A 23,383-nucleotide genomic window follows, 5' to 3' on the forward strand; every position below is an offset into this window, starting at 1 on the left:
TATCGTATCTCCCATTTCATCTTCATCTACATCCTCTTCCATTTCCATAATATTGTCCTCAAGTACATCGCCCTTGTATAGACCCTCTATATACTCCTTCCACCTTTCTGCTTTCCCCTCTTTGCTTAGAACTGGGTTTCCATCTGAGTTCTTGATATTCGTACAAGTGGTGCTCTTTCCTCCAAAGGTCTCTTTAATTTTCCTGTAGGCAGTATCTATCTTACCCCTAGTGAGATAAGCCTCTACATCCTTACATGTGTCCTCTAGCCATCCCTGCTTAGCCATTTTGCCCTTCCTGTCGATCTCATTTTTGAGATGTTTGTATTCGTTTTTTCGTGTTTCATTTTCTGCGTCTTTATATTTTCTCCTTTGATCAATTGACATCGTCATAGTGGTGCTATTTCAAAAGACATCATTTTCGAGACGTATAAAAACTCCTCCCAACTTTCGTGTCGCTCAACTCCTTCTTGTTGTTTATCTGATCGTAGTCTTTTTGAATCTGGATACGAAATATAAAAGATCGAGCGGGAGGTTGATAAGTGCGAACTCTTCATTATCGTCCACATTCTTACATTTATGATTGCTCTATTTTTGGCGATAATAACTTGAGCTCTGTAAGTGTACAAGGGCTGTCATTAACATCTCTGTTATCTGATAGCAGCTTCTCATGGCCATTGTTTGAGCTCAATTACTGTTGAAGGGCACGTCGCATTTCCTGCGGTTCGGCGTTATAAGACGATGTGCCAACTGGAGTGTGGTGTAGTGCTCCCCCGCTTGGCCGCCATGGTTCGTGCTGTGGTCGCCCTCCTCTGCCTGCAGGCGTGCGCGCTGGCGGCGCCCAGAGCCGGGACGCCGTGGTCCCAGAGGGTCCGCGGCCGCATCATCAACGGCACCGACGCCAGCGTCGCCGACTTCCCGTGGATGCTGTCGATGGAAGCGGCGGGCGAGCAGTGGTGCGGCGCCTCCGTGGTGAGCGACAGCTGGGCCCTGACGGCCGCGCACTGCGTCTTCGCGCCCTACCTCACCCTCAGGGCGGGCTCTTCCACGTGGGGCAGCGGCGGGGTCGTTCTCGACGTCTCGCAGACCATCATCCACGAAGACTTCGACTATTACGCTATGACGTACGACTTCGCTGTTCTGCAGGTGGGCCACTACGTTTACCGTTTCAAATTACAATTTTTGTACGCCGCTGGGCGTTATAATAGCGGCACTATATGAGGATTGCCAACGGCCTTGCCGCAGTTCCCGTTGAAACGTTCCCTTAGAAAAATTTATGAATGACTGTACTGATAAACCTCTTACATTACTTGATTTTCAAACAGCTGAGCAAAACTGAACGTACTCGGACATTTCTCTCTTTACTTATTCTGATCAACACTAAACTGACACAATATTTTTAGCGCAACGCAATCTGACTTTCAAAAATCCCTACAAAAGAATGGCCCTGACTAACAATAACCTATAACTTTCATGAATCACTTACCTCACAAAAATCTTCGTTACTCGAACTACTGCAATACGGCGAGCGCCACTACTGCCAGCTAAATAAAAAATTATAACTACTGAAGGCACTAACTACTGATAGGCAAAGACAGTAAATGAAAGATTCTGATTGAGAACAATCAATATATTTGAAACTTACTGGCAGATTAAAATTGTGTGCCGGACCGAGACTCGAACTCGGGACCTTTGCCTTTCGCGGGCAAGTGCTCTATCAACTGAGCTACTAAGCACGACTCACGCCCTGTCCTCACAGCTTTAATTCCGCCAGTATCTCGTCTCCTACCTTCCAAACTTCACAGAAGCTCTCCTGCGAACTTTGCAGAACTAGCACTCCTGGAAGAAAGGATATTGCAGAGACATGGCTTAGCCACAGCCTTGGGGTTGTTTCTAGGCAAAGGTCCCGATTTCGAGTCTCGGTCCGGCACACAGTTTTAATCCACCAGGAAGTTTCATACCATCGCACACTCCGCTGTAGAGTGAAAATTTCATTATAGAAACAATATACCTTAATAAAGTTCCAAAGTCATCATATATCAGTTCATGATATCCAATATTACAAATTTTCTCTTTCTGATGGATACACGTCCAGATCGTCCGCTCTCAAAATTCTGCCATCTCTCTCCCAACATCCACCACTGCTGGCGGCTCACCTCCAACTGCGCAACGCTACGCGCTGTTCACATCCAACTGCCCAACACTACAATAGCGAATATTCCAACAATGCCAACCAGCCACAGACTGCACACAGCACAGCCAGTGATTTTCCCACAGAGTGCTAGGTGACGCTACCAACATAACAACCTAAACAGCCTACTTACACCGTCAAATCACCGAAGTTAAGTGCTGTCGGGCTGGGCTAGCACTTGGATGGGTGACCATCCGGTCTGCTGAGCGCTGTTGGCAAGCGGGGTGCACTCAGCCCTTGTGAGGCAAACTGAGGAGCTACTTGATTGAGAAATAGCGGCTCCGGTCTCGGAAACTGACATACGGCCGGGAGACCGGTGTGCTGACCACATGCCCCTCCATATCCGCGTCCAGTGACGCTTGTGGGGTGAGGATGACACGGCGGCCAGTCGGTACCTTGTGCTATCATGGTCTGTTCGGGAGAAGTTAATATGAGGACTGAAAATAAGTTTTTCTTGTTGCGCATACATAGTGACCTACGAACAATATCTCCTTAAATACACTGACGGGAAAAAAATTAAATTACCAAGAAGGAGTTGTGCGACACAAACGAAAGTTGGGAGGAGTTTTTCTACATCTCGAAAATGATGTGTATTGAAATAGCACCACTATAACGATGTGTAGCAGGTTTCTTTTAAATACGCGCTGTAATGGTCGTGTGCGTTGGTTACATCTACATCTACATTTATACTCCGCAAGCCACCCAACAGCGTGTGGCGGAGGGCACTTTACGTTCCACTTCCATCACCTCCTTTGTCTGTTCCAGTCGCGTATGGTTCGCGGGAAGAACGACTGCCGGAAAGCCTCCGTGAGCGCTCGAATCTCTCTAATTTTACATTCGTGATCTCCTCGGGAGGTAAAAGTAGGAGGAAGCAATATATTCGATACCTCATCCAGAAACGCACCCTCTAGAAACCTGGACAGCAAGCTTCACCGCGATGCAGAGCGCCTCTCTTGCAGAGTCTGCCACTTGAGTTTGCTGAACATCTCCGTAAAGCTATCACGCTTACCAAATAACCCTGTGACGAAACGCGCCGCTTTTCTTTGGATCTTTTCTATCTCTTCCGTCAACCCGATCTGGTACGGATCCCACACTGATGAGCAATACTCAAGTATAGGTCGAACGAGTGTTTTGTAATCCACCTCCTTTGTTCAAAAATGGCTCTGAGCACTATGGGACTCAACTGCTGTGGTCATAAGTCCCCTAGAACTTAGAACTACTTAAACCTAACTAACCTAAGGACAGCACACAACAACCAGCCATCACGAGGCAGAGAAAATCCCTGACCCCGCCGGGAATCGAACCCGGGAACCCGGGCGTGGGAAGCGAGAACGCTACCGCACGACCACGAGATGCGGGCCACCTCCTTTGTTGATGGACTAAATTTTCTAAGGACTCTCCCAATGAATCTCAACCTGGTACACGTCTTACCAACAATTAATTTTATATGATCATTCCACTTCAAATCGTTCCGCACGCATATTCCCAGATTTTTACACAAGTAACTGCTACCAGTGTTTGTTCCGCTATCATATAATCATACAATAACGGGTCCTTCTTTGTATGTATTCGCAATACATTACATTTGTCTATGTTAATGGTCAATTGCCACTCCCTGCACCAAGTGCCTATTCGCTGCAGATCTTCCTGCATTTCGCTACAATTTTCTAATGCTTCAATTTCTCTGTATACTACAGCATCATCCGCGAAAAGCCGCATGGAACTGCCGACACCTGTGAGAGTGGACGTTGATCTTAGTCAAGAACGCCTTTAAGACGACAAAGGTGCCATTATCGACTCCTCACTTAGGTTGAACGAGGTCGTGTAATAGGGCTACGAGAAGCTGGATGTCCATCTGCGATATTGCAGAAATACTTAGCAGGAATGTAGCCACTCTACATGATTGCTGGCAGCGGCGTTCACCAGAATGTACAGTCACAAGAAAATCGGGCTCTGTACGGGTACGTGGCACTGCAGAGAGGGAAGACCATCGTTTACCGCTTATGGGCCCGGCGCATCGTACCGCATCTGCAGCAGCAATAAGAGATGCAGTTGGAACCAAAATGGCACAACAAACTGGGCGCCAGTGTTGGCTGTTTGTCGGTTAGGAAGAGGCCAGTTGAGGGCCCACAAACAACCTGCCACTTGCTAGACGCATTGGACCTACACCTGGAGTTGTGATCTGCAGTGCGATTTCGTATGACAGCACGAGCACTCTCGAGGTTATCTCACGCATCCTGACTGCAAATCTGTGCGTCAGTCTGGTGATTTGGCCTGTTGTGCTGCCATTCACGAACAGCATTGCAGGAGGTGTTTTCCAACAGCATAAAGCTTGCTCACATACCGGTGTTGTAACCGAACATGCTCTACAGAGTCTCAATATGTTGCCTTGGGGTGCTCGATCACCAAATCTATCTTCAATCGAGCACGTATAGGACAAAATCGGTCGATACTCCAGCGTCATCCCCTAACAGCATTAACCGACCCCATATTGATCGACCAAGTGCATCAGGCATGGAACTCCATCCCGAAAACTGACACGCGGCACCTGACCGATACAATGCAAGCTCGTTTGCACGTTTGAATTCAACTTTCTGGTACTACAAATGTACCAACATTTCACCATTGTAATGGCTTACCTGGCGCTTACTTTAACCTAGGATCTTGCAATGTTAATCACCTAAATATGTTACCCAGTAAACGTATTCCCACAATTTCACTACTGTAAACTTTTGGCGTTTGATTTTTTCTGTCAGTGTATGTTAGTAATTTGGGTGCATACAGAGTGGAAAATTTTATGCACGGAGCTGCCATCTCTGGCAGCACAATAATTCTAACCCATCTGTGCATCAAGTACGACTGAGCTCGAATGTTTGGCACGGGTACATTAGGATACGCTCATGTGGGTGATCCACCCAGCAAGGAAATAATTGTACCCAGAACATTATTTCTGACACAGAGAAGACATCGTTACGTTTGGGTCTCAATAATCCGATGTGATTGGACCGTGGATTTACTTTAAAAATCTTTTCTTAAGGAATTTACTTTAGTTACTAGCGATTCATGAAGAACATTAACACATTTAATCACACTATGTGAGCGTGGAAGTAGTTGCCAGTGGGTAACTAAAGAAAACAAATTTCTTTCAACAAATGGAAATTTTATTCCTGGAAACCCTTCCTTAACAAGAAAAAATTTAAAATTTATAGTCAGAAAGGATCCTCTAAATATCAAGTTACAATTTATTCAGATGGAGAAATAACAATTTTTTTTTGACAATGTGAGCTTTCGGGCTGAGAACCTTGCCGATCCCTTTTAACACGGGCGTAGTCACGACCGTTCACATCAACCTCTGAAAGACTACACTGGTGCAACACACCAGATTACTTTAAACTAAAAATTTTAACAACTCACACAAACACATAAACTGTGCACCCCGTAGGAGGGATGGAAATGGTACAAACACTCGCATTAAAAAAATTACTTGCCTCCGAACGTGCAACTAGTTTTCAAAAGAAAACTCTTACGGTAGAAGGGTGGCAACTATATATACTAAAATGACCATTTAAATAAAAACCCATGAAATACTGTCTTACATAAAATGTACAAACATGCTCTACATTACGCATATACCGCCTCTCAAGATGATAGGCATGATAAAAACATATTTTAGGAATTTGGCCTTTACACCTTAAGCAATAAATTCGTTAACACCGAATCCGACAAACATGACAGAGGCAGCTATTGACGTATGGCAGATTGACAGGGGGATTACTGAACAACACGAAGCGCAGATTGCCCTAACCCACCCCTACTCCACAAGGGAAAAACGGACCACCCAATTCATAAATAACCAACTTCCCGCGGGTGGGCAAACGGAGAAGAATGGTGGGACGACCCCAAAACAAAGTCGCTGGTGACGTCACAAAAAAAAACAAGTAGAATTTAACACGTAAATGAAACAACATATCACCAATCACTTCTAATAAAGTGCGATTTCTGGAGAAGCACCCCCAAATCGCTCTCCCGAACAGTCCGCTGCCAGCCGCTTCAACGGACGCAGGAAGGCGCGCTGATCTTACGTCTCACGGCGTCACAACTCGCACCGGCCAGACTGATGTCGTGGGTTGACTCCTGTTGCTCTCGTGTCGGCCGCGAAGCCACTACCCCTCGCTATACGGCGCGGCCCACTGGACTCACGTGGCGACCTCACATGCGCTGGCGCTCAAGGCGGACAAGTCATTTTGTTCTCAGTGCGCGACCGACCAACCGATCGATCCAACCGCCAATGACCGTTGCCGGAGCAACTCGAGCAGACTGGCGGCCTAACGCGCAGACTCAGATGTAGGAATTTAGCCCCGACCGGGGACCACTAAGTGAGTTCTGTTTCTGGCGAAGTGGCCAGACTCTCATTTTCTGGCTTTAAAGTTTGATCCAAACGACAGACATACTAGCACTCCGACGACAGACAGACACTAACTGCCTCACAAATGCGAACGAGAGACAAACCAGCAAGTGGTGCCGCGAGACTGACCCAGCCTCATTCCGACTGACCAACTCCCACTGGCGAGCTTATAGCGCCTCTTAAATGCACGTGAACAGGCAACCTTTCCCCTTTTCAACGAGAGGGAGACACCAAAGCTGCGATTGAAACAGCGGTGCCACCGCCAGAAACGGAGGGCGACTGCTTCACACTACGCGCTGCGGCGCGCTCTTCAAAACAGCAAATTTTTACCAAGGCTCACTGATGAGAAACCGAACACCTCGATAACGTTTCTGCAAGGTACAGTTTGAGTGCACAGGCTGTCACAGTAAGGACAGCCCTAGGAAAAATCCGTATCTTCTACGCTATTGATGTCTCTGTTCTGACTGATCGGTGTTGCACTACGACAAGTGATCGTCGATGTCGAAGTCGCGAAGTGTGGCTGGGACTTGCACATTCACATACTGACTAGCGACCTGCTGTGCAGCATCTTATAAGGCTATCGAACAGATGTGTCATACGACCTGCGGCGGGCGAGCTATTACCTGCAACAGTGGCTTTGTGGTGCTCACAAGTAACATAGGGGCTGTCGCAAGCTAGGTGAGCTGTGGTTCAATTGCGGGCGCCTTACTAGGGCGGCAACTCGCGGCTCTTTGCTGTATGGTTGGTGGCTGGTTCGTAAGGTGCCATTTTGTGGATGCTACAGGTACCGCATCCCATACAGTTTTAACGGTATACCACAACACATAAATTCACTTGTGTTAACGTGCCACAGCAATGCCTCTGCGACGTGGTTACCGTCGTCGCTGGCGGTGCAGTGTACCAGTGTATCGCAGTTCGAAGGCGATTGATATTGACTTGGCTGGGCAGTTTAATAAACAGCAATTAATTGGAGGTCCAAATGTTTTTCGTGGACTCCATCTGAACTTTACCTGTGATGTACAAGGAGTGTTTGGAGGTAGTACCTGGTTGACACTTGCTGTTGTGTGGGGCAATCTAGCAGATTATGGTGGCCTTGAAGCATTTCCAGATGCTAACATTTTGGCTTGGAAGACATGGAGTATTGCTGAGACTACAGGACTGTTGGCTAAACAGCCTTATGGTACTCTTGTTCCAAGCATGCCATTTGTTTTGACTACGAGAAGGAAGAAGAAGTTAAATGCTGATGAGTATCTCTTTTTATGGCTTTCGCTCGATAACCGAAGACGAAATGTTTCCAAAAGGTGGGTCATAGCCGCGTAACTGCTGATCAAGGGAACAATGTAAGATCTTCTTTATTGAGATATCTCAGCACAGCATGGGCAACATTATACCATGAGTCTTCTTTCTGAAAGATAAAGTCACGGAGAGCTCAAAGACGGGGCAAATCCGCCGGTTTTAACACGTCAGAAATGTACCGTATGGTGGCCAAATTATTGGCTATACGAACGAGAGGTAAACGTGTTACCTTCTCAATTGCACATCACACCAAAATATCCAAATGACGATTTCGAATCTCGCTGGATCCGCCACACATGAATACGACCATCGTAATGCTGTACCCAGCAGCGGTACTCATATGGAAAACAACTGCTGTGGCCAGTGTTGTCGGAGGATCCGTCACTGTCAGTGCGCCTCTTTGTCCTAACGCGTCAAGGGAAGAAACACCGATAGCAGCTTCTTTAACAGTACGTTCTGGTCCAGACGTAGCTGCGCTAAATGTGTGAAGAATTTGCCCACTCGTTACGCCCAGAACGTTGGCTCCGATTTGTTGAATATTCTTTCGTTACCTCGATACATGGAGAGGAAGAGCTACGAAATTTCCACCAATACGTCAAGCACCAGTACAGCGGAATCCAATTCACAATGGAGATGGAAAAGAATGTGGTGCTGCCTTTCCTCGATGTGGACGTTTACAGAAAAAAAAATGGTTCAAATGTCTCTGAGCACTATGGGACTCAACTGCTGAGGTCATCAGTCCCCTAGAACTTAGAACTACTTAAACCTAACTAAACTAAGCACTGCACACACATCCATTCCCGAGGCAGGATTCGAACCTGCGACCGTAGCGGTCGCGAGGTTCCAGGCTGTAGCGCCTAGAACCTCTCGGCCACACCGGCCGGCAAGTTTACACAAAGCCTGATGGTAAACATTGCCATAGAATATTTAAGAAGCCAACCAGTAGTGACAGGCACCTAGGTGCCTCCTCCCACCATCACCCTACGCAGAAGAAATACTCTCTGCGCACTTTAACCAAGAGGGCCCACAGGATCAGCGATGAAGAACATCTAAAGGGTGAACTACAAAACCTCAAGTCCATTTTTTGTGCCAATGGTTATGGAATGAAAGTAATACATAAAACTATTGCGAGAAAGAATGAATGCAGTAGACGAGAGCAAAATGGAGCACAAAGAAACATCGCTCTGTTACCACATGTTCACGGTGTCACTGAACAGGTGGTCAAAATTCTGCGCTGAACCGGCATCAAACCGATTTTCCGAAGCAGTAACAGAATAAAACATGTTTTTCACACAACGAAAGATACAGTTGACAAACTGCATGCTACTGGAGTTTAGGAAAACAGGTGCGAATGTGGACTAGAGTACGTATCAGCACACGGATATCTGAACACAAAGGATACATCTGACTGAGACAGCACATCAAGTCAGCGGTGGCAGAACACCAGGATGAGTGCGGCAAACAGATTGAATTTGGTGAAGCTCGCTTACTGGCGAAATAGCCTCTTACTTTCAGGAGGAATGTTGAGAGGCAATAGAAACAGCCAAGTGACCGGCCAATATTAACAGAGAAGACGACTGCCGACTTCCGAGGTCCTGGCTGCCAGCAATAACAGAACATCGAGAATTGTCTTCGTTTCTTCGTTATCCATGCTGTCGACCACGCTAGCATCCCTTTCTTTTTATAGCTTCACCACCAGAACCACTAATGACGCTAATATCTTCTGAAAGTCGGTTCTCGAAATGTTTGCCAAAAACCTATCTGCCACTTCCGGGTATTTGCCAAGTCGTATGTGGATTGTTACACGTTGTTGCAATAATTGTCCAGCACGTTCGGGACCTTAACATACGTTGCTTCGTTTCCTTTAATGCAACATTCTGATAACGTTGTTTGTCTGCTGTACTACTGTTGTAACGACGTATGACACTTAATATGTGACTTTTGGCAAATATTGTACACTATAGTCGAATTTTAAAGATCGCTTTCGTATATTTCTCAGCTGATTGTTTTATGAAGTCTGGTGATTATCCAATATGGACCGAAATAAACTGTTGAATAAGAAATAAATAACAAGTGCAGCTGTTGCATATACAATAAAATTACTCAAATAAAACTGGTGACGTACGTATGTTGCTGTTAGAGCTACTCTGATTATACTGGTGGTGATCTGTCCTTACCACGGTGGACAGTTCTGGGTAGCCTACGGAAAATGAATAGGTCTGTGAGAGCAAATGTGAATGTGGAATGTAGATGTAGAGCTGATGAAGGGTTGTGGATTGGAAACCGACCTAAGACGCGTTATTGCAAAGGTGGAAGGAAGAGGTTCCATATATGAGTGCATTGTCTTTCCACCACGCCACTTAACTCGATGATTAGGCCAGACTGGCATGTTCTAGCTGGAATTGTGGTCTGGTTTGGGGATGCAGTGCAAGGTATGGGAGAAGATGTAATGGAAGCGGTTTTAGAAAATATGTATTTTGCGCCTGCTCGTGTGATTTGTTGGAGGACATGGGGGCTGAAGGAGGTGGATATTTGGGAGAATAAAGGTCGCAAAATGAATTCTATTTTAGGTGGCTAGTGCGGGTTCCAAGGAATTGTTTGGATAGACTGAGTATCAGTGGTGCGGATGGGCACGATAGCTCAGTTTTTGTGGGAGCATGCTTTACCTTGCGCTAGTGTCAGAACGTGCAGCTTTCAACGTAAGTCTGCTCAGCGAGCACATGACAGATTGTAAACAGGGAACAGGGACGGCCATCTCGCTTGATTTGGCTGTCACACTCTGTAAGGACTTCGGGACGTTGTTTTTTGGCGAACATTTCGAGAACCGACTTTCAGAAGATATTAGCGTGATTAATGATTATGGTGGTGAAGTTAAAAAAGGAAAGGAATGATAGCGTGGTCGACAACATGGACAACGAAGAAAATTCTCAATGTTATATGTCTATATTTCACGGGAAATTACTATGTATGTTTAATATACTGGTGGTAAGTGACATTTTAAACTCGCACTACAAACTTTGAATCAGCGATTTTTGCTTGAATGGGTGATACATACTTAGATGAAACACGCAGTAATAGCACATCATTTCGCATCTCTTCACTGTTAAGATTATAAAAAATCAGACTGAATTCTAGGTAGAGGTTGTGTAACTCAATATTACATTCGCATTCCTTTCCCTGTATCTACAGCTCAGGGCATTTACGGTCTGTTGTCGACCTGTTAACTCTAAAGCCACACTTATATTCTTAAAAATGTCGTCTGCAAATGGAGTAAGTTTGTTGTAGGTAATACATTTATACGGTACATCCAATAGGGTAATTCCTCTGTATTCAAGGCGATAATTTCTCAGTTATTAGAACAGCAAGTCTTGTCCGCTGTCTTGAGTACTGGTTAAATCACATCTGGGATTATTTTTTGATTTCGTATATGCTTGACACGTTCGAGAATTCGCTTACGGACAGCAATTTCTCCCTCGGCTCTACCTGTTTTTTTAAAGCTTCTTCCAACTACTCTTGGAGCTTTGTAATTTTTTAGGCAGTAAACTAACTTCAGTACTTAGGCTAAGTTGAGTTCCTCTATCTCTGGTGTTCTGTATAACAGGACAGCTGTCCGCTTCTTGTGGGCTTGGTATCCGAATCCGCAGTAAAATACTCTTCAGTCTATTCCGGACATCCTATTAATCTCTTTGTAGGATTTCCGAGCCTCCTTGATCACCCAGTATTTAACATGCCATTATCCGAATAGTAACATTAACAGAGTTCCAGTCTCTATCTATATGGTCTCCACCATTCTCTATTTGTAGCCTCTACCCCAATCTGATTTGAAACTCTTGAACCATAGATATATTTTTAAGTTGTTCTGCATTCCGTTTCTTTTCCAACACTTTCCTTAGAAACCACGACGAATTCCTCTCTGATTTTTTCTCCTTCTATGTAACTGCCAGAATCAGAATTTCCGCCCTTATAAATACACACGTTTTCCATATCAGATATCCATCTTCTCGATACCATTGCTTGATCTATTTGGTATGATTCATTCAGCCTTGGAATTTTCTAGGTCCCTTTGTTGATATTTTGTGTTTGGAAACGGATTTCTACTGACCTTAAGTTTTTCATGGAAGGAAACATTGGTCAAACCATTATCACTAGTTTAATCTTGCAGATTTTCCTTACCAAACACACTTCTGATACTGTCTATGTTTGTCCATACTGGCATAGTAATGACCAACGACTATTTCGAGGTCATTTCAGGTGGTTTTCCACATATCATCTGAAATTGATCATAAAAATTCAGCCGCGTCTTCATCTGATGCTTCTGATAAGGCATAAACATTCACCAAAGCGTCATAATGTTGTTTCCTTTGATACGCAAGGTCCATATTCTTCCATTATGTGGAGTAAAAGCGATACCAGATTTAAAGTTGCTTTTGTACACCATAAGCCTAATGCTCTCCCTGTCTCTCCCCTTTCGTAATACAGGGGAATTTCTACTTGTGTACGTCTCCATTTATTGAAGTGCAACTATTTCCAGTCATTTACTCGGCTTCTATTTGGCACTAATGCTCATAGCCCGCATCTGATGTAATGTACCCACATAATGCCAGCGTAGCCCCATGTTCCTGGAAGCACACAGGTCTTACTGTGAAGAAAGAGACTTCAACAAGGCTGTATCATTTAGAGGGATATTCGAGGGTTAGTACTGATTATTTTAGTGTGTTAGTTAATTATATAGGACTCTTGTAAATGGAGTGGTAAAAGTTATGGGCACGGAAACGTATGTGGGTTGCTACTGAGAAGCCATTGATTCCAACAGGAAATAAACTGATTCACATGGAGCTGAAGGGCTCATTGGTATCACTGAAGGGTCAGGTATCTAGAGTAGGAAAACGACGTCGTTGGCGTACTGGAGGAGTTAGACAGAAGGACAAGTTTTAATCATACCTGCAGTACAGAGGATATACAGTAGCGAGGGAAGGGCAGAGCGTTCAGGTGTGCTTGCAGCGGGCAGAAGATACGACAGTGTGTGCTGTCTATGCTTCCATAGGCTGGGCGGATGCAATGAGGCCACCTTAGTCTGCTGAAGTGCACAAGTATGGAGACTGAGAAGGAAACCCGAATGCCACATATGCTACCTGAACGTGTAATGGCAGTTGTGGGGAAGGCGGAAAGTCGTCTTCGGTTCCTTGGTAGAATTTTGGGAAGATGTGGTTCATCTGTAAAGGAGACCGCTTATAAAACAGTAATACAAGCTATTCTTAAGTACTGCTCGAGCGTTTGGGATCCCTATCATGTCGGATTGAGGGAGGACGTAGAAGCAATTCAGAGGCGGGCTGCTAGATTTGTTACTGGTAGGTTTGATCATCACGCGAGTGTTACGGAAATGCTTCAGGAACTCGGGTGGGAGTCTCTAGAGGAAAGGAGGCATTCTTTTCGTGAAACGCTACTGAGGAAATTTAGAGAACCAGCATTTGAGGCGGAAAGACCACAAAGATAAGATAAGAGAGATTAGGGCTCGTACAGAGGCATATAGGCAGTCATTATTCCGTCGTTCTGTTTGGGAGTGGAACAGGGAGAGAAGAAGCTAATTGTGGTACGAAGTACCCTCCGCCACGCACCGTATGGTGGATTGCGGAGCTGCGGAGTATGTATGTAGATGTAGATTTAGATGTAGGTACAACGAATTTGGAAGATTTACAGTAACTGCATTAATGGGTAAAACACACAGCTGCATGTAAGTCTTAACATTAGTTTCAGCACGCAGAATAGAGCGTACCTCATTTGCTGTGCACAGGTTTCCGAGCCCTTCCCATTGGGCCCCAACGTCCAGCCCGTCGGCCTCCCCCCAGATGGGTACGAGCCCCCAGCTGGGCTGCTCGTCACCGCCACCGGCTGGGGCGCGACTGAGGAGGTCTTGTACCCTGACGTGCTGCAGAGGGTCGACATCGAGGTGCTGGACCGGTCGGTGTGCGAGGAGCACCTGGGCTCCATCCACACAGTGACGGCGAGCATGCTGTGCGCTGGGCAGGGGGGCCACGGCGCGTGCCACGGCGACTCTGGAAGCCCGCTGGTGCACGACGGCACCCAGCTCGGCACCGTGTCCTGGGCGCAGCCCACCTGCGTCGGCCCAGCCGCCGTCTACGGCAACGTCGCCAGCGTCAGCTCCTGGATCACGAACACTACCGGGGCTCAGCGCCCTGCTTCTGAAGTCTTCCTCGTGGCACCTTCCTGATCAAATCGATGTCGAGCTTTGTTACGTAACTTTCTGTTTCTAGAGACAATTTTTAATTTGTATTTAGGATCTCGATTAACCCTGTAACAACTATACCGCAGAATATACACAGTGGGCGAAACTAAAGTGACCCACATATTAAAAAGTAGCCCAACTTCGATCATCTGCCTGGGTTGCAGATAACGTAGCTGGGTTGTCAATCTTATGGTACATGATATATCTCCGGGTCAATTTTATTTTGTGCACGTTCTACTTAAGTCAATAATAAAAAGTAAATCTCAAAAAATTTGTCTCAAATTTAGCTTTTTTTTAGGGGGTCTAAAATCACACGGTCTGAGTAGTGGGCTGCCTACGTAGCGGCTTTCAGGGACAAAAAAAATGATTTTCAGTATACACTGACGGAAAAAATGGCAACACCAAGAAACAGCTAATGTAAGAGATAATGAAATAAGAGAATACATTTAACTAGGTAACATTTTTAAGTGATTCACGTTGCAAAATCACACGTTAATGTATGCGAGTTATAATCCATTGAAAATGTGAAATACCGGCACATTAATAACGGGTATAAGTGCCCAAATGTGAGGAAAAGGTCATTCATTGTGTCGTACAGGTGCCGAATATCATTTTATGGAATGGAGGTCAATGCCTGTTGCGTTTGGTCAGTAAATACAGGGACGTTTAATGCAGTTTGTGGATGATGCTGGAGTTACCTTCCAATGATGTCCCTTCTCTGCTCGATTGGAGACAGATGTGGTGATCGAGCAGGCCAAAGCAACACGACGACACTGTGTAGAGTACGTTTGTTACAGCAGTGGTATGTGGGCAAGCATTATGTTGTTGGAAAACACCTCGTAAAATGTTGTTCATGCAGGGCAACAAAATAGGTCGAATCAGCAGACTCACGTACAAATTTGCAGTCAGGGTGCATGGGATAACCATGAGAGTGCTCCTGCTATCGTACAAAATCGCACGCCAGACCATCACGCCAGGCGCATGTCCAGTGTGTGTACGCCGCAGACGCGTTGCTGCCAGGTGCTCACCTGGTCTCCTCATAACCAACACAAGGCTATCAATCGCAACGAGGCAGAACCAGCTTTCACTATAAAACACAACAGGTCTCCACCAAACACTCCAATGAGCTCTCACATGACACAACTGACGTCGCAAATGGCGATGGGTCGGGGTCAGTGGAACGCACGCTACAAGGCTCGGAACTGTCCTTGAACTAACCGATTTGTAAAAGTTTGTTGTGTTACTGTGGTGCCGACTGCTATTCGAATACCTGCTGAAAATGCAATACGATGTGCCAGACCCATAGCTGAAAACGACGGTTTTTCCTATCGGAGCCCGATATCTTCTTGCTACCATACCTTCTCGTGACTACCACTGCCATCAGTCCTGTACAGTGGCTGCACTCTTGCCAGGTTTTTCTGCAACATCGCAGAAGGAAGACCGAGCTTCTTGTAGCCTTATTACATAACCTCGTTCGCAGTCAGCGAGCTGTTGATAATTGTTTTGCCATTGTCTTAGTCATTCTTCACTGGCATCTACTCACCTTGAATGAGATTTTCACTCTGCAGCGGAGTGTGCGCTGATATGAAAGTTCCTGGCACATTTAAACTGTGTGCCGGACTGATACTCAAACTCGGGACCTTTGCCTTTCGCGGGCAAGTGCTCTACATCTGAGCTACCCAAGCACGACTCACGCCCCGTCCTCACAGCCTTACTTCTGCCAGCACTTCGTCTCCTGCCTTCCAAACTTTACAGAAGCCGAGGTCGAGTCTCGGTCCGGCACACAGTTTTAATCTGCCAGGAAGTTTCATCATCTCACCATATTCTCTAAGGTAGCTATCGGTCACTACCGTTACAGCGTGTATTTAAAGAAAACCTGATTTTCATCCTTGTAGGGGCACCGCTACCGTCCCTCTTAACTGACTGGCGCCAAATTCCAACATATGCCATCTTTAGTATTGCAAAACATGTCTATCAAATTTCGTTTATCTCGCACAGCTTCTTCTTCGTATTGTCATTATTTTCTGTCAGTGTAAGATATACTTATTGACCGAATTTAAAAATTTGAAATACTTTCATAATCTACTCTTTAAGTTAACGTCAAAGGTTTAATATAATAAGTCAGGTAGCAAAGTTCGGAACAGTGTACATATCTTGAGGTAGCACAACTCATGGTTTGTACATTACTCAGACTATATTCATGCAGTACTGAGAATGAGAGTAGTTAGCGACTTCCAATAAACTTGACGCATAATTTCACTACTTAGAAACTTTATCTCGTTGACACCTTCCACAAAAAAATGAAAGGGAAATAGTATATAGATTACTACGTTTTCACTTTTCACGCAGTGCAACTTCATCACCTGGGATTCTGTATTAATTAATTACTTCTTTACTACTAACTCCGTTTGCAACACATATTGCAGGGATTGTCTACGTACACCATTGATTTTACTGAAAAATGAGGTTGTAGTGTGACACATTCTTCAGATAATGTCACGTCGTAAACATTGAAGCTGTTTACACATAAGAGCTCGACGGTGGGGTTGTTGATACTCGCATAACACAACTTTAAAATACACTCCTGGAAATTGAAATAAGAACACCGTGAATTCATTGTCCCAGGAAGGGGAAACTTTATTGACACATTCCTGGGGTCAGATACATCACATGATCACACTGACAGAACCACAGGCACATAGACACAGGCAACAGAGCATGCACAATGTTGGCACTAGTACAGTGTATATCCACCTTTCGCAGCAATGCAGGCTGCTATTCTCCCATGGAGACGATCGTAGAGATTCTGGATGTAGTCCTGTGGAACGGCTTGCCATGCCATTTCCACCTGGCGCCTCAGTTGGACCAGCGTTCGTGCTGGACGTGCAGACCGCGTGAGACGACGCTTCATCCAGTCCCAAACATGCTCAATGGGGGACAGATCCGGAGAACTTGCTGGCCAGGGTAGTTGACTTACACCTTCTAGAGCACGTTGGGTGGCACGGGATACATGCGGACGTGCATTGTCCTGTTGGAACAGCAAGTTCCCTTGCCGGTCTAGGAAAGAACGATGGGTTCGATGACGGTTTGGATGTACCGTGCACTATTCAGTGTCCCCTCGACGATCACCAGTGGTGTACGGCCACGGCACTGCGTAGGATCCTACGGTCTTGGCGTGCATCCGTGCGTCGCTGCGGTCCGGTCCCAGGTCGACGGGCACGTGCACCTTCCGCCGACCACTGGCGACAACATCGATGTACTGTGGAGACCTCACGCCCCACGTGTTGAGCAATTCGGCGGTACGTCCACCCGGCCTCCCGCATGCCCACTATACGACCTCGCTCAAAGTCCGTCAACTGCACATACGGTTCACGTCCACGCTGTCGCGGCATGCTACCAGTGTTAAAGACTGCGATGGAGCTCCGTATGCCACGGCAAACTGGCTGACACTGACGGCGGCGGTGCACAAATGCTGCGCAGCTAGCGCCATTCGACGGCCAACACCGCGGTTCCTGGTGTGTCCGCTGTGCCGTGCGTGTGATCATTGCTTGTACAGCCCTCTCGCAGTGTCCGGAGCAAGTATGGTGGGTCTGACACACCGGTGTCAATGTGTTCTTTTTTCCATTTCCAGGTGTGTAGAAGAAAATCAGACAATATGCACTGCTGTTAAGGGTGGGGGGAAGTAGGTGACACGTATGACCGTTATTATACGCAAAGAACACTATTTCAGTACACAGCAGTCTTCCTCGTAATCATAATGTTTAGGACACTACTGGAAATTTTCGAACACTTCCTTACCCAAAAAAAAAAAAAAAAAAAAAAAAAAAAAAAAACTACTCAGCAACCGGAAATAGTTGAAATACTAATCATGTAAATAGGGTGTTTACGCTGTATCTAACACAGTCCAAAGCTACACTCAAATCATTCCCCTTTGCAGCACTGATCTAGTTTCACACTGCTTTCAGATTCAGCCAGATTTTCCTAGCGGCATCCAAGGTCATACACTTACACTGAAGAGCCAAAGAAACTGGTACACATTCCCCCGCGAACACGCAGAAGTGCCGCAACACGACGTGGCATGGACTCGAATAATGTCCGAAGTATTGCTGGAGGGATCTGACACCATGAATACTGCAGGGCTGTCCATAAATCCGATAAAGTGTGAGAGGGTGGAAATCTTTTCTGAACAGCACGTTGCAAGGGATCTCAGATATGCTCAATAATGTTCTTGTTTGGGGAGATCTAGACGTATCAGGGATCACATATCACTCCAACTGCACACGCCCCATACCATTACAGAGCCTCCACTAGATTGCACAGTCCTCTGCTGGCAAGCAGGGTCCATAGATTCATGATGATGTCTCCATAACCGTATACGTCCATCCGATCGTTAAAATTTGAAACGATACTCGTCCAACCAGGCAACATGTTTCAAGTCATCAACAATCCAATGTCGGTAATGACGGGTACAGGCGAGGCGTAAAGTTTTATGTCATGCTGTGGTGTCACCGCTAGACACCACACTTGCTAGGTGGTAACTTAAATCGGCCGCGGTCCTGTAGTACATGTCGGACCCGCGTGTCGCCACTGTGGGATCGCAAACCTAGCGCCACCACAAGGCAGGTCTCGAGAGACTGAGGAGACCTCGTCCCCAGTTGTACGGACAACATAGCTAGCGATTGGACGTGCTAAGACTTGCTCTCATTTGCCGAGAGATAGACAGTAGAATAGCCCTCTGCTAAGTTAAATGGCGACCACCTAGCAAGGCGCCATTTGTATCAGTGCCAATAGCTTACGAGTATGCAGGAGAGATGTATTCCAACAAGAGAATAAAGTTAAGTATTAAAAAAGCTACGTATTTTTCTTTAGTGCATTTATAAGTCTCATGTTCCAGACTTCACGCCCGTCTGCGTTAGCCTTGCGTGCCCTATCGGCTACAGCATTGTGTCTGGGCTGTATGGTCTAGACACAACACATGCAGTCTCAACGGTACACGAGTCGGCCTTCGGCTCCGAAAGCCCATATCGATGATGTTTCGTTGAATAGCTCGCACGCTGACGTTGGTTGATGACGCATCACTGAAATCTGCAGCAATTTGCGGAAGGGTTGCTCTTCTGTCACGTTAAATGGTTCTCTTCAATCGTCGTTGGTCCCTTTCTTGTAGGATCTTTTTCCGGCCGCAGCGATATCGTAGATTTGATGATTTACTGGATTCCAGATATTCACGGTACGTTCGTGAAATGATCATACGGGAAAATCCCCACTTCATCACAACCTCAGAGATTGTCCCATCGGTCGTGCGCCGACTATAACACCCCGTTCAAACTCACTTGAAGCTTAATAACCTGCTATTGTAGCAGCAGTACCCGATCTAACAACTGCTCCATACACTTGTTGTCTTATATAGACGTTGCCGACCGCAGCACCGTATTCTGCCTGTTTATATATATCTGTATTGGAATACACTAGGCCTATACCACTTTCCTTTGCGTTTCAGTGTATAAAGAGCGCAATTTACTATTATCATCGGTGTTGGAGTCGGAAGGTTCTGCTCTCGCCATAGAGAATTTTCTTAAATTTTATCCGAAATTTCTTAAAAATAATTAATTTGTTCTAAAATTGCAATTCCTGTATCCCGTCTCCGCCACCGTCCTTGTGTCCCCGGCGGCGATGTCAACTCAAAACTCAGTGCAATAAGGCGGTAGTCACCCCCACTTCTGCTGTTTAGCGCATTGGTTTGATAAATGTGCGAATACAGTTCAACTTTTCCAATACGGTCTGGTCGATTTAAACATTTGCAGTGACAGTGCTCGGCGATAGTCAGTTTGTGCATAGAAATGGCACTTTCTGTAATTTAAATAGTAGACACACGTGCATCTGACACAGCGATCGCCCTGTGAATGCCTTCAGGCTCTTATTATGGAAGTACATAACGGTAATTGGGAAGCGAACGGCTGTAATGAATTCTACTCTAAATGTAAAACATGTTGTCGCCAATTCACACTACAGGACTTATTCATTCTACAGTTTTTCGCATTTTCGCCAGCCACAATATCTTTCCGATGAACAACGAAGCGAATGGTTCCTCAAGTATTACTCGTCTATGTATTCTTTACCTCTCAAAAAAAATGGCTCTGAGCACTATGGGACTTAACATCTATGGTCATCAGTCCCCTAGAACTTAGAACTACTTAAACCTAACTAACCTAAGGACATCACACAACACCCAGCCATCACGAGGCAGAGAAAATCCCTGACCCCGTTACCTCTCAAAACATCGAGAATTGTATCATACGTACTTGATGATATGTACCAGTTGGTTAGATTAGTATGAAAGAATTATGGAAATACTGCATGCAGATGGATAGCAGTCCTTAGAAGGGAGAAGACCACGAGTTTAACTAAACGCTATTAAGGGAATTCTCAGCCACCATCATAAACAGTTTACTGAAAGCTTCTACCGAACCACTGTCATACACACGCTCACGTGTACTTAACGACCAGGCAGTTCTAAACAACTACAGCAGGAGCTTACACCACATGTTTATGACTTCTATGATATTTAAACACAGACATTATGTTTACATCTACAGTGTATCAAATTCTAATTGGAGCGACAGCGTACTACTTAAGAAATCTGCTGTGGCATGTGTACACAAGCTTAGAGCTCACATGCATGCATTATTATAAACAATTAACAAACCAGTCGACAGCGGCTGGCTAAATGTATATCATTTGCACTTGATTTAACACCCTGCACTCTGTACAGTACAATGTTAGAAACAAGAATCGAAGATAACAGCACTGAAAAGCCAATCGATTATGCATCATTATAACAGAGCACGTCAATGTTTAGAAAGTATGCGATTTCACACTTTAGACGGAGTCTTAGATTTACGTCATAGACTAGCTGTCGAAATTGTCTGTAGATCAACATCTACATCTACATGGTTACTCTGCAAATCATATTCAGAGGTTCATTGATCCACCCTATTTGAAAAGGACAGCAAAAGCTCTGATGCACTCCTGTGTTTAAGGCGGGCCTGAATGTTCTGAACTCTTCGGCTGAGGCCTGTCAGTAAGTTGTAGTGTATACCAAGAGAGAGTCAATGGGCGCTTACACTGATACTCATTTCTCTACCAGTGCCAGCATGTGTTCTTCCGGTACAGCAAGATGTGTTACATAAACAATGTTGATATGAAGATTTCATGAATAAGGTAGGAGAGAGAAAAGTTGAGTAAATAAGAACGCAACAGTATAGCAATAATTGTTCTAACATTCTTTGATGTACTCATACTTTGTACTCAGTCAACATAAGTATTGTTCTGAGTTTGAATGTGTGGCTGGATTAAATATTAACATTCATTGATGTTTTTATGGCACAGAATAATAAGGTGCAGGAATTATAAATTTTTGTCAAAACTTATTAATATGCCATGTCATGCAAGAGACAGAGGTGGAAGTAGGAAGTGACCGGGTATGTTGCAAGTGGGTCAGGCCATCGAAATATTACTACACCCTCTAGCAAGTGCGATTACACATACAACAGAAAGAAGACTGTGGCAGAAATCCAAAGCATATTCGTCAGCTTGGAAGACATGGTGGAAGAAACTCTCTCTTACACATGAGGACATGGTGGTGGGATTGGCACAGCAGTTAACAACCTGTTAATTGAATATGGGAGAATAGGGAGGCCACATGCGGTCGTTACAAACCGAGCATAACATTATAGCCTCACGCTAGCTCCTTTAAATATTCCGGCTTTCCAGCAGTTGATCATTGGAATCGATGGTAATTGCAGTAATAGCACTCAATTTTATGATTACAAAACTAGGAAAAGATGTACCTGACGTGATGGTCTCCAGCTGATGAACTTCATCCTGCTCGCCGCCTACCATCTACTGATCTAGAAAGTATCCGTCTTCCGACAACACCACATCGCACGGTGCTGCCAGTACTGAAGTTCAATGTGGAAGTGAGCAACAGGACATCTTGGGGTCCACATTCATATTCGAGATCCAGAAGCGTACATGTTCCGAAACCTACCAGGCCAGTTGGGAGGGAATCAACCGACCACGTGACTACCTAGGTACACCGCTGATGGGTCATCAGGGGTCATCGTAGAGTTTGGAATGGGACTGAGGACACTCTAGCAAGCAGCACATCACTTTGCTCTGAGAAATAGCCATATGTACTCACTGGCAACCCACCATGGTACCGACATCGCTAACAATTGCCTGGGCATGCAAATGTTAAGCTGACTCGAGAGATGTCAGCTAGAGACCAACACACGGCTATATGAAGTATCAGCCGAGACTGGTGCAGATGATGATGATGTTTGGTTTGTGGGGCGCTCAACTGCGCGGACATCAGCTCCCATACAAAGTCCCAATTGTTACACAGTCAAATTTTTTCACAGTTCAATCTAGCCACCGTGACAAACGATGATGTTGATGACGATGATGAAATGAGGACAACATGAACACCCAGTCCCCGGACAGAGAAAATCCCCAACCCGGCCGGGATGCGATCCCAGGACTCTATGATCCAAAGGCAGCAACGCTAACCACTAGACCACGAACTGCGGACGAGGCTGGTGCAGAAGAACGACGACTTGCAAGCATTGTGAATGAGTGCTCGAACAGTCCACGGGTATACTGCCAGTTCATAGTGTCCAACGGGCACAATATTTCGGCGATCAGACATGTCGCCATCGTCAGGTGCGCTGACGAACTGAGCTCCTGAGGGCGGGCCGCCGATTTAAATCCCCTCCCCCCGTGGCCGGCGTCTGATCGCCGAAATATTGTGCCCGTTGGACACTATGAACCGGCAGTATACCCGTGGACTGTTTCGAGCAACAAATACGCCGGGAAAAACTGAAGAATTACATCATTGTGAATGAGTGATTCAACTCTTATAATGAAACTTCCTGGCAGATTAAAGCTGTGTGCCCGACCGAGACTCGAACTCGGGACCTTTGCCTTTCGCGGGCAAGTGCTCTACCATCTGAGCTACCGAAGCACGACTCACGACCGGTCCTCACAGCTTTACTTCTGCCAGTACCTCGTCTCCTACCTTCCAAACTTAACAGAAGCTCTCCTGCGAACCATGCAGAACTAGCACTCCTGAAAGAAAGGATACTGTGGAGACATGGCTTAGCCACAGCCTGGGGGATGTTTCCAGAATGAGATTTTCACTCTGCAGCGGAGTGTGCGCTGATATGAAACTTCCTGGCAGATTAAAACTGTG

The 23,383-nt window shown here is 45.6% G+C and overlaps 1 protein-coding gene across 1 annotated transcript; it reads left to right on the forward strand.

Moving 5' to 3' along the window:
* Nucleotides 1–783: 783 nt before the first annotated feature.
* On the forward strand, nt 784–14,118 carry LOC126204298 (trypsin beta-like). Its single transcript, XM_049938685.1, has 2 exons — nt 784–1,143; nt 13,681–14,118. Exons 1-2 carry the CDS (start codon nt 784–786, stop codon nt 14,116–14,118), a joined length of 798 nt encoding a protein of 265 aa, XP_049794642.1.
* The last annotated feature ends 9,265 nt before the right edge of the window (nt 14,119–23,383 follow it).

This window comes from Schistocerca nitens, chromosome 9 (genome assembly GCF_023898315.1).
Source record: "Schistocerca nitens isolate TAMUIC-IGC-003100 chromosome 9, iqSchNite1.1, whole genome shotgun sequence".
In the NCBI taxonomy this organism is placed as follows: Eukaryota; Metazoa; Arthropoda; class Insecta; order Orthoptera; family Acrididae; genus Schistocerca; species Schistocerca nitens.